The sequence below is a fragment of the Helobdella robusta genome (assembly GCF_000326865.2).
Source record: "Helobdella robusta unplaced genomic scaffold HELROscaffold_23, whole genome shotgun sequence".
Lineage (NCBI taxonomy): Eukaryota > Metazoa > Annelida > Clitellata > Rhynchobdellida > Glossiphoniidae > Helobdella > Helobdella robusta.
In genome coordinates this window covers 591,861-604,389 of record NW_008704216.1, presented here as the reverse complement: position 1 = coordinate 604,389, position 12,529 = coordinate 591,861, and the positions used below count along the sequence as shown (strand labels likewise).

The 12,529-nt window shown below is 33.8% G+C and overlaps 2 protein-coding genes across 2 annotated transcripts; one reads left to right on the top strand and one right to left on the bottom strand.

Moving 5' to 3' along the window:
- The first annotated feature begins 2,499 nt into the window (after window positions 1-2,499).
- HELRODRAFT_191624 (hypothetical protein) lies at window positions 2,500-5,826 on the top strand. Its single transcript, XM_009018899.1, has 8 exons — window positions 2,500-2,534; window positions 2,743-3,051; window positions 3,217-3,302; window positions 3,397-3,814; window positions 4,782-4,897; window positions 5,035-5,087; window positions 5,191-5,248; window positions 5,396-5,826. Exons 2-8 carry the CDS (start codon window positions 2,859-2,861, stop codon window positions 5,546-5,548), a joined length of 1,077 nt encoding a protein of 358 aa, XP_009017147.1. The 5' UTR covers window positions 2,500-2,534; window positions 2,743-2,858; the 3' UTR covers window positions 5,549-5,826.
- Window positions 5,827-6,548: 722 nt separating this feature from the next.
- HELRODRAFT_191623 (hypothetical protein) lies at window positions 6,549-10,008 on the bottom strand (the record flags this gene model as incomplete). Its single annotated transcript, XM_009018898.1, has 3 exons — window positions 6,549-7,175; window positions 7,293-9,491; window positions 9,654-10,008. The coding sequence occupies 3 exons, from the start codon at window positions 10,006-10,008 to the stop codon at window positions 7,075-7,077; spliced, it is 2,655 nt and encodes an 884-aa protein (XP_009017146.1). The 3' UTR covers window positions 6,549-7,074.
- Window positions 10,009-12,529: the final 2,521 nt, after the last annotated feature.

Below are 12,529 nucleotides of genomic sequence, written 5' to 3'. Positions count from 1 at the left end.
TATAACCCCTCCTGCTTGCAGAACAGACAGCCAATCATATTCTTTGGTGAGTTTGATTGACAGGTTGCATCACTCTGATTGGTACATCTTGTACAGGTGACTGTTACCTTGATTGTGGAGCATGTTAATGTTGCAATGTTAGTTAGGGTGAGATCGTTTAGGCGGATTTCAGTGTCTTTTGGGGTAGTTATGGGCAATTGGATAGATATCGCTGAATTACTATCATTTGTATCATCTAAGGTTGTAGCAGCATCTGTAGCAGTATCTGTAGCAGTATCTGTAGTAGTGTTTGAGGTTGTAGCAGTGGTAGTATTTTTGTTAGTAGTAACGTTTTCAACATTGTCCCCTGCTGATGCTGTTTTTTTCTTATATAAAATTTGATGATTCATGTCAACAGCTGCCCTCTCATTGGTCGGTTGATTTTGAGATGAGACTGCCCCTTTGTAGGTTTCTCGAAGTTGATTGGCTGGTATGAGCTGGATGCCTGCTGCTGCTAGCTGAAGGTCTTGTTTGTACTGGGGAGATAATTATAATAAAATATTATAATTATGATAACCATTATGTAAATAGTTAATAAAAATAACAATAAACAAACTAAAGAAGCCAACCATAACGAGTGCTTTTGTTAAGAGATCTTCAATATTCTTATCAAGCCATTTCAAAAAGACCCTTAATTGTAGAGGATCGACATTTGACGGCAGTGTTGCTGGTGGTGATGATGACGATGTTCCTAACTGGCCGTCAGTTGAATTAGGCAGAGGGTGATGGGGATGGGTTGTTGCTATTTGTTCATTAATCAGTTTTGTTAGAGTCCTATTTGGTTATTTTATTTCATGATTGGTTGAATGACGAGTTTTGTTTATAAACAAATAAATTAAAGTTTATTTAATTTGTGAATATATTATGTTAATTAGCTTATTATGTTGATTTGCTGAAGAAAAAAGCTCACTTTTCAACAGGGTCCGGAACTGTACAATTCCCAGTTACTGTGATATAAAATGTCTGAAAAGATAAATTAACATAATTATAATTACAATAGTTATAATAATAATTATTATTAATTCTAATTTCACTAAAAATTACCCTTTGCGGATAGTCAGCTGGAAATTCGATCATCATCTCGATGTCCTTAACGGTGAAAGCCTTTTGTTGATTTTAAATACAAAACTGATTTAGCAACATCTAACTAATGATAAATACCCAACTAAAAAATGAAAAATATTGAATCAAATTAATGATATTAACCCAATCTGGATCAGATGGAGTAAAAGTGAACTTATAAAAATCACTTTTGGTGGTTTTTGACTGGCTGTCACTACTCTCATCATTCTTATGATCCGCTTCAACTTCAGTTTTAACATCATTAGTTTCTTTATTATCTTTTTCATCATCATCAACTTCGTCATTTATTTTTCTGGATTCTGGAAACTTTTTTAGAAACATTTTAATCTCTAGTTGTCTTAAGTCTTTATCGTCTTTAATGTTTATTTGTGGTCTTTGGACAATGACCTTGTTTATTAACTTAATTGTATTTGGGTCAGAATGCTGAATTTGTCCATTTTTCTCTTCAGTTTTTAAATTCTCTTCTTTAGTTTCATCCTTAGTAGTTTCATTATCTTTTTGTTTTTTAATCTTTGGTTTGAATCTGTTAGGAATTAGTGATTTTTTAAGAGATTTGTCATGAAGATATCGACAGTGTCTACCCCTGGCACAAAACCCATGAACAAAATATTTACAGGGGACTAATTTTTTCTCTTCCTTTGTCAGCATCATTTTCGTTTCTTTGGTGTCTGGTTGAGGATTATCTTGCTTTGTTGAATCTTCTATTTTTTCCGGTTTTATTTCAATTGTTTCATTTTTAGGGGAAGGTGATGTAGAAGATTTTTTGACATTTACATGTTTCATCTTTTCAATCTGAACCTCTGTTTCGGAAGAAGATTGTCTGACGTGCAAAAACTTGCAGTCGTCGCCGTACCTACAACATCCTTGCAGGAAAAACCGGCAGACGACATTTTGGTTTACATGATTTCTCAATCTACTCTTCTTGTCCTCTGCACTAGAAGTTGTTGCGTTAGGTAGAAACATAATTTAGGGGCTGCAAAGACACGAAAATTAAAATTTATATGAAAAAAAGACTATTTAGCGACTATTAATCAAAACTTTATTTGAGTTTTTCACAAACTGAGAACTTAGGCTAACAAATATATATAGGCGAAGATTGCGCAATACACCATTTAACAGTTGAAAAATGAACTCCAATCTAGCACTTCATAATTTTAACATTCAACATTTTTTTCATTACTTTTTAATTAAAAAATTTAAATAATTATTTAACAATTAAAAAAATAATACAAACGCATATACTTATAATTTGGGTTACAAGCTGTAAAAATGTTTAATAAATTTTGCTAAAAAGTTTACCTCGATTTACTTTTAAACATGTTGCTTATAAAATCTAGTTTTCGGCCAAATGTTTGTTTACTTGTTTCGATTTGGATTAATTCGTCCAATCAGCATTTTATTTCAGAGATATTGTTAGTTTTTTTTATTTCACTTAAGTTTTTTTATTCAATTATCAAGCTATTCCTAAATGACATGTTTATTTTATTTTATTTCAAAAGAAATTTAGAAATTTTATGATGAAATTGAAACCACACAGTTTGTCTCCTAATTAAAAAATAACACTAATTAATTTACTAAAATTGGAAATATTAAGAATGAAAATGCTTTACTTACTCCCAGATAAAAACACTCAGCTCACTTACAATATCATAATCTACCCAACAAGTTTATTGTTAGTTGTCAGTTAAGTTAGTTAGGAAGGATTATTAGTGGTGTGTAAAAATAATTAAGTAAGAATGGGAAATGCCTTTTTCACTAAACTAAAAGCCATACCATCTGTGGCCTCTTCACTGAAACTCTTTGAAGATTTTTATGATCAACAAAAGTATAAAAGTCGCCTAACTGAGTTGATGTTCAGTGGGGCTGAGCTGTGGTTTCTCATTGCCAAATCTTTCATCGTTCCTATTTTTGCTCAATTTGAAAAAAGAGGTGGGTGCTCTTATTCATCATCTCCTATGAATAAATATTTTATTTTAGTTAGCATTTGACCTACATTTCTTATTAGTAATAATATTATTATACTTGTATATCCATTCATTCATTAATTAATTCATTTAATCAATTCTTCATTTATTTATCCATTCCTTTATTCAGTATTCAATGTGGATGATTTGGCTTGCAGATGGCTCGATTATCACCAAGAAAAGGGTTTATTTAATTTCCATGTCAACATAACTCAGGTGATGATGATGTTGTTGTTGTTGTTGTTGCTGTTGTTGATGATGGTGATGGTGTTCTATAGACATTACTATTTCTATTTTTGATACCCCATAGATATATCAGTATGCCTGTACTCGAGGCTGTCACCTCTATTCTATCATGGCCGCCAATCTGACCAACAGAATTCATCCATTTCGTTGGATCACTTCCGTCACCTCTGTAAATAACAACAACAATAACAACAACAACAATAATAATAACAATATTAATGATAATGATGGCATTAGCAATAGTATCAGTATCAACACCAATTATGGTATTATTAATAGTCATAATAATGACAACAACAACAATCATAATAACAACGATAATAACAACAATAATAATAATAAAAATAATGATAATGGTGCTTCAAATTTTCAGTCCATAAATAAAGACTTTGCAGATGCAAAAGGCCAAAGAGATAACAACAACGACAATAATAATATTAATAATAATAATAATAGTATTAGCAACATCAACACAAACAAAAGTGACGATGATTTATTCAATAAACTGCCGATCAAAAACCACCACAACGATGGCGATGATGATAATAACGACGATGACGATTATGATGATGATGATGAAGTTTTTGGAGGTGCTGATGATGATGAAAGTGTCCTAGATAATGTTGAACTTTGTAACAATGCTTCTTTCAATTTTGAAGTAATAAGCAATGATGATGATGATGATGATAACGACGACGACGATGAGGATGATGATAGCCATATCTTTGAAGATGATTATGGTGGCGATGATGATGATAGGGAGGCAAATCTCAATAACAACAACAACAATCATAATTATTATAATTATAACAATCATAATAATAATGTTGATAATGGTGGTCGAAAGGTTACAGATTATAGCATCATTAAATGTATGTTTCATTCTTTTGTAACTATTTTTAAAGTGATTTAAGTATTAATATTTATTATTATTATTATTATTATTATTATTACTATTATTTTACTATGTTTTATTGGTATCAGCTCTTGAATTTGAGTGCAGTTAAAAGTTTGTATGATCATGAGGATTATATGACTATGATCATGATGATGTCCAGTCGTTTACGATGACGACGGTGATGATGATGTTAATGAAGGTGATGATTATGATGACGATGTTGTCACAGCAGCTGCTGCTTGCTTCCTTCTGCTGCAGCTGATGACGACGATTAAGCAGTATTTTTGGACGCATAGATTTATTAATGGTTGTATCTTAACCAACTGACATTGTATTACACACACACACATACACACACACATACATGCAGACATACACACACGCTTATATACACATATATACACACGCATACACACACATACATACACACACATACATACACATTTTTGCGTGCAAACAAGTACGCTCCTGCACAGATGTACATATAGCACATATACATTCACACACACATTCATACATTTACACACACACATAAACACACACACACACAGATTTGTTATGGAAAGCCTTGACCTTGAACTCTGACCTAATTAAAAAGTGCGTCAGATTTTTGTTCAGTTTTCCAACAATTTCCGCCAGTCTGTCCGTCTGCTTTGAAGGATATAACGTTAGTGATGATGATGATGGCTAGACTGATGATGGTTCTGATAATGATGGTCGTGATGATGATGATGATGATAATGATGATGATGATGATGATTAGATTGATGATGATGATGATGATGACGTCTTTCCCGATTTCAGAAATTTCTATCCTCTGCCTTCATTCTCGCTACCTACTGTTACTCATTATACAGGTACAGGTGATAATAATAATAACAATGAATAATAAATAATAAATAATAATAAATAATAATAATAAATATTAAATAGTAATGATGATGATGAATGTTGATGCAGGCAAGCCTGGTCAGCCGTTCTATCAGATGCCGTCCTATATTTCCCGTCATCCTTAATTGTGAGTTTGCGACAATGTTAATAATAATAATAATAAAAATAATAACATTATCATCATTATTTATTATTATTATTATTTATTATTATTATTTATTATTATTATTATTTGTTATTATTATTATTGTTGTTGTTACGCCCAAATCTGCAGGTGCCTTACAACAGTATCGACATCTGGTTCAACGACCCACACGAGTCTGACCTTGTCGTCGGCTACCTCGGCTACGTCCCCATTCACCCCGACGACCTCATTAACCTCTGGGCTCGACCAATCAGAATTTATCAAAAGCGGAGTTATGGGTGATTGGCGTCAGCCAATCAGATTGTTCGAATTTTTTTCGTTTTTTTTTTCATCTTATTTGAGTTTGCGATGCTTGGTCGGTTGGTTGATTGACGGATTGAATGAATGAATGATGAATGAATGAATGAATGATAGATTGATATCGTTTTGACTTGGTTCTATGCCGTATCTAGATTTTTTTTTGATCAAATTTGAAGTGGTTGCTAAATGAACGAACTGCACCGACACCATCATCTTTATCTTCAATTTAATCTCATTGCCATTGCACACGAGCACACACATGAATGATTGTTTTGGTAAACTGACAAGAGGATAGATTGTTCATTTAATGATGTATAAATGCACTGTACATAATTAAACGTGCACCAATTCAACGCGTAACATGAATGAATGATTGATTGATGGATTGATTGATATACTGATTGATAATATGATTGAATTGTCAAATGAATGAATGAAATGAATTATAGATTCATTAATAAAATGAACGGAATGATTGATAGAATGAATGAATGAATAATTGATAACAGTTTTTACCTGATTTTAAACAATTTACTTGCAGATTTTTTTACGTGTTTTAAATTTCAGCTTGTCTCGCGGCGTTTGAGTATTAAAAATATTAATTAAAATAATATTAATAATATTAACAATAATAATAATTATAAAAGTTTTTTATGATTTTATGAAAAAAAAAGATTCTTTTCTTTTGATTCTTTTCATTTTCAGTTTGAATCATCATTTTTGCCATTGTTAGGTTTCGAAATATGATTGAAAATAAATTGAAGTACTTTGTAAAATTAAAATGTGCATATCTTCCTTTGTTCTTAATAACTTTCTTCGGTCACTCGTTCACTCATTCACTCGCTTACCCACTCATTCATTCACTCAATCACTCACCCACTCATCTATTCTTCTATTAATCATTAACTTTTAAAATTAATAATCCTTCTTTAAAGCCTAGGTTGAATAAAATATACAAATAAGTGAAATATAAATAAACAAATGAACAATCATAGGCACATATTTATTCAAATCAAGTTAAAAAAACAAGGAACCAGGAAGATGAAAAATTCTTCGCTATGGTTCAATTCTTAACACGCACACACTATAGTTCAATTCTTAACACGCACCAAAACACATACACACAAACAAACCAACACACACACGCAAACAAATTCATATAAACACAACATACAAGCAAACATTAATCAATTTTTAGTATGTTCAATAGATATTATTATATATCTAAAGAATTAATACCAAATTCCGTCCAAAAATTTAACAATGTTGTAGTAAGCCATTATTAACAGTAATAGTAGTAGAAGTAGTAACGGCAGCAGCAGCAGCAGTAGACGTAGTAGTAGTAGCAGCTATATCCACTAATTTCACCATTAAAGTTTTCAGTGAGGTGGATAATTTCATCTTTTTAGTTCTTTGTCCATTTCAGAGAGTACCAACATCAGCTGCCGTTCCGCCATCGTCAGAGCTGATAGAACTCTTATCTACGTTCGCTATTCCTCTTTTTAATCCTAGACACTATTCTTTATAATCTTTTGGTTGCAACTCATTATTTTTGGAGAGATTTCCGTCTGCTCTTCAGCCTCAAAGACCTGACGTTTTTCTGCCTGGCCTGTTTGAGTTGAGAGAAAAATCGTGTTGAGGTATTTCAAGAGGTCGAATAATAATAATAATAATAATAACAATAATAATAACAATCATCATCATACCTTTTCGTTTTTTCCATCACCAGTAGCCACGGAGGAGTAATGAATTGGTGTCGACGTTGAGAAACATCTACCCCAAAAACCACTATCCACACTACTATCACCACTATTATTATTAGTAGTAGTAAAAGCAGCAGCAGCAGCAGTTGCTGCATCAGTAGTAGAAGTAGTAGCTGTAGTATCAGTAGTAGTAGTATTACTTACATTAGTAAAAGATGCAGTGGTGATTTCGTTACTTTTATTACTATGACTATTATTGTTGCTACTATAATTATTATTATAATCATTATCACCACCACCATTATTATTATTATTATTATTATTATTATTGACGGCACTAATCGTCGGTTGTTGGTTCACGGCGATCTGACCTGGCTTGACCACAACCGCATCCAACGAATTTCGGGTGATTCTGATAACTCTACAATGACTTTTTTTCTCCTTACTATTACCGCTAAATGGCCGTTGTGTGCTAAAAACAATACAATCGTCGTCGTCGTCATCATCGTCATCACCATCGTCGTCATCGTCACTGATAGTGATAGCATTAGTGGTAGTGGCAGCAGTAGTAGTAACAGCAATAGAGGTAGAAGTAGTAGCAGCAGTGTTAGTAGTAGTAGCAGTAGTAGCAGCAATAGAAGTCGGAGTAGTAAAAGTAATGATAGCAGCACCAGTAGTAGTAGCAGTAGCAAAGGTAGTAGAAGCCGTGGTAGTAGCTGTAGTAAAAGTAGCAGTAGAAGAAGAAGTAGCAGAAACAGCAGCAATAGTAGTCACAGTAGTAGTAGCAGCAGCAGCAGTAGTAGTAGCAGTAATAGCAACAGTAGACGTAGTAGTAGTAGCAGCTATATCCACTAATTTCACCATTAAAGTTTTCAGTGAGGTGGATAATTTCATCTTTTTAGTTCTTTGTCCATTCCAGAGAGTACCAACATCAGCTGCCGTTCCGCCATCGTCAGAGCTGATAGAACTCTTATCTACGTTCGATATTCCTCTTTTTAATCCTAGATTCGTTTGATTAGAGCAGACAGACAAATTTATACTATTAGTATTATTGTTATTGTGACCATTATTACTATTATTATTATTGTTATTATTATTATTGTTACTATTACTAGCATTATTTTTATTCTTATTATTTTGGCTAATACTTTTTTGAATGTTTTTTAATTTCGTTCGATCAGAACTGGCGGACAAGTTGATAAAACTAATATTATCATTAATATTATTATTAAGACTACTATTATGACTATTATCATTGTCATTTTTATTACAATGACAATTATGGTTATTATTATTATTATTATTATTATCATCATTATAATTAATGTTAGGGCTAAAACTATTTTTTGTGCTTTCTAAATCGGAGAAGGAGAATGACGATTCCCCGTTCCTGCTATATCTACGCAAAGAACTTAAATCTAGTTGTTCATTTTCATCGATGGTTTTCCATATTCTTTGGTCAACGATTCTATTGTTGTTATTACCATCGCTATCGCCATCTTCACCATCATCATCACCATCATCATTACCACCGTCATCATCATCACTACCACCATCATCATCAGCATCATCGTCGTCGTCGTCAGATGATGATGATGATGGTATATAACTATTTATATTAACGGTTTTCGAAATTCTTTGGTTAATTGCTCTATTGTTGTTAACATTCTTCAGAAGTTTCTTGGCAAAAAAATTTTCGCGACCATTATCCCCATCATCATCATCGTCGGATGATGATGATGATGACGATATAGAATTATTTACAATTGAAGGTGCAACATTCTTTTTTGGCAATCCATTAGATTGTGCACTGTTGTCTTTGTTGCTTTTGTTGTCTTTGTTGCTTTTATTGTCTTTGTTGCTTTTGATGTCTTTGTTACTTCTGTTGTCTTTGTTGCTTTTGTTGTCTTTGTTGCTTTTGTTGTCTTTATTGCTTTTGTTGTCTTTGTTGCTTTTGATGTCTTTGTGGCTTTTGATGTCTTTGTTGTTTTTGTTGTCATTGTGGTTTTTGTTGTCTTTGTTGCTTTTGATATCTTTGATGATGTTGTTGATGCAGTTGACGATGTTGTTGCTTCTGTTCCTGAGATTGTTATCACCGGTCAGAGAAAGGATTCTACTCTCTTCAGCATATTTCTTAGGCTCCTGTCTTCCATCTGACGATAATCTCCTTCTCTTCCTTGTTGGCTTTTGTGATGATCTCAACGAGATACTATCATTTGCTGCTGTTGATATTGTTTTTATGATTGTTGTTGTCGACGTTGTTGTTGTTGATGATGATGTTGTTGTCGATGTTGTTGTTGTGGTTTTCCTAATTGTTGTTGCGCGTTTGCCATCATCGTCATCATCATCATCTGATGATGATGATGATGAATATTCAACAATACTTCTTTTCAGGAATGGTTTTAAAATGCTTGCTATCAAATAGCTATTTGTTTTAGTAGTGGTAACAGCAGACGCTTTTGTAGTCGCGGCAGCTCCAGCTTTTGTTGCAGCAGCTGTTGTAACAGCAGTAGCAGCAGCGGCTGTCGTAGCAGTAGCAGCTGTTGTAGCAGCAGCAGCTGTAGTAGCAGCAGCAGTAACATTTGTTTTTGAAAGTAATGATGTTGTGTCTGCAGTAATAGCCGCTGTAGCAGCGGTAGTAGTAGCAGCAGAAGTAGTAGCTGTCATAGCAGAGGTAGTAGTAGTAGTAGCTGTCGTAGCAGCAGTAGCGTCAACAACAGCTGACGTTTTTGGCGCCATTCTTGTTGAGATGAGAAACAAAGTATTTGGCTTGTTTAGATTAATGAAAGATGTTGTTAATGTTTTAGTGGTTGATGTTATCGACGCAGCTGTCGTAACTAGTGTGGTTGTTGTGGCTGGTGCGGTTGTTGTGGTTGGTGTGGCTGGTGTGGTTGTTGTTGGTGGTGGTGCAGTTGATGTTGTTATTGGTAGTGCTGTTGTTGTTGTTGTTATTGTGAATGCAGCCGTTGTTGTTGTTGATGCTGTTGCTGTTATTGTTGCTGCTGTTGTTGTTGATGATGATGTCATCATCATCATTGTTGTAGTTGTTGTTGTCTTGGAATTGTTTTGTTGAATAGGTGTTGATGTCGTCGTCGTTGTTGTTGTTGTCTGTGGTTTATTTTTAAAACTAGTTTTCGTTTTAGCTTTCTTATTTGTTGATGTTGTTGTCAATGATTTGTTTTGCTGAATGGTTGATGGCGTTGTTGTTAATGTAGTTGTTGTTGTCGTTGGTGCTGTAGTCGTTGATGTAACCATCTTTGTTGTTGTTTGTGGTGGTGATGCTGATGTTGTTGTTGGTGGTGATGTCATCATCATAGTTGTTGCTATTGTTGTTGTCCTTGATTTGTTTTGTTGAATAAGTGTCGATGTCGCTGTTGTTGTTGATGTTGATGTCATCGTCATTGTTGTTGATGTCATTGTCGTTGTTGTTGTCTGTGGTTTATTTTTAGTAGTTCTAGGTTTCGTTTTTGTTTTCTTATCTGATGATTCTGCTATCAATGATTTGTTGTGTGTTGGTGTTGTTGTTAATGCAGTTGTTGATGTCATCACTGTTGTTGTTGTTGGTGGTGATGGTGCTGCTGATGTTGACATTGATGCCCTTGGTTTGTTTTCTTGAATAGGTGTTGTTGTTGTAGCTTTTGTTGTTGCTGACGTCATCATCACCATTGTTGTTGTTGTAGTTTTTGTTGTTGTTGTTGACGTCATACTAATTGCTGTTGTTGTTGTTGCTATTTGTGGTTTATTTCTGGTAGATCTAGTCTTAGGCTTAGCTTTCTCATTTGATGATGTTGTTGTCAATAATATGCTTTGCTCAACAGATGTTGGTGTTGTTGTTTTTAATGTTGTTGTTGTTACTGCTGCAGCTGTTGACGTCATCATCATTGTTGTTGCTGTTGTTGTTGAAATCATCAATGTTGTTGCTGATGGTGTTGTTGTTGTTGTTGTCTTTGTAGGTTTTGGTTTATTTCTAGCAGATATAGTTTTTGTTTTAGCTTTATTATCTGATGATGATGATGATGCTGTCTCTGATTTGTTACATTGAATTTGTGTTGGTGTTGTTGTTGTTGTTAATGTAGTTGTTGCTACTGATGTTGTTTTTAGTGTTGATAGTGATGTAGTTGATGTTTTCGATTGTGTTGTTGTTGATGTAGTCGTTGGCTTTGAAATTGTTGATGTTATTTTTACTGTCGACTGTGGAGTTGTTGTTGCTGCTGTTGATGTAGTTGTTGTTGTTAATGTAGTTGTTGTTGAGGTTTTTTTTAATGTTGCAATTGATGCTGTAGGAATTGTTTTCAACGTTGACAAAGATTTTGTTGATGTAGATTTCGGTGCTGATAGTGATGGCATTACCGTTGTTGATGTTGTTGTTATCCTTGATAGTGATGTCGAAGACGTTGTTGTTTTTGTTGTTGATGATAATGATGATGATGATAAAAATGTAAAGGGAAATTTTCTTCTTATACCCCCAACATGGCCATCATCACCATCACTGCTATCCTCGTCCCCACTGGACGTTTCAAGTCCAGCGTTGTCTGGCCGCCTTCTACTGTCATCATCATCATCATCATCATCATCATCACTGCTACTACTATCATCATCATTCGTTGTTGTTGTTGTGGTTGTTGTTGTGGTTTTTGGTTGTGTTGATGTTGATGGTTTAGTTGATACTGATGTTGATGTTATTGTTGACGTTACTGCAAATGTTTTTTGACTTTGGCAATCATCATCATCATCATCACTGCTACTACTATCAGCATCATTCATTGTTGTTGTTGTTGGATGTGTTAATGTTGGCATTTTTGTTGACATTTTTGTTGACGCTGTTAAAAACTTTTTACTATTGCAATAAGCATCATTATCATCACTGCTACTGCTACTACTATCATCATCATCATCATCATCACCACCCTCTTTTAACTTTCTCAGTGTTTCTGTTGTGCTTGTCGGTTGTGCTGATGTGGTTGCTAATAACTTTTTACTAACACAGTCATCATCATCATCATCATCATCATCATCACTGCTACTACTATCATCATCACTTTTTGATTTTGTTGATGCTTTTGTTGATGCTTTTGTTGATGTTGTTGCTAATGGGTTTTTACTATTACAATAATCTTCTTCATCATCATCATCCTCCTCATCATCATCACTACTGCTACTACTACCATCACCAACAACATCTTTTAATTTTGCTGTTGGTTGTGTTAATGCAGAAATTGTTGTTGATGTTTTTGCTGTTGTTGTTGATAATGATTTTTTA

What these genes read in the sequence shown, in the direction of transcription:
- HELRODRAFT_191624 (XM_009018899.1), top strand. Translation starts at nt 2,859, where the DNA reads ATGGGAAATGCCTTTTTCACTAAACTAAAAGCCATACCATCTGTGGCC. An exon ending in TCCATGTCAACATAACTCAG is followed by an intron (nt 3,303 to 3,396) that starts GTGATGATGATG and finishes GATACCCCATAG; the next exon opens with ATATATCAGTATGCCTGTAC. An exon ending in ATTTCCCGTCATCCTTAATT is followed by an intron (nt 5,249 to 5,395) that starts GTGAGTTTGCGA and finishes CCAAATCTGCAG; the next exon opens with GTGCCTTACAACAGTATCGA.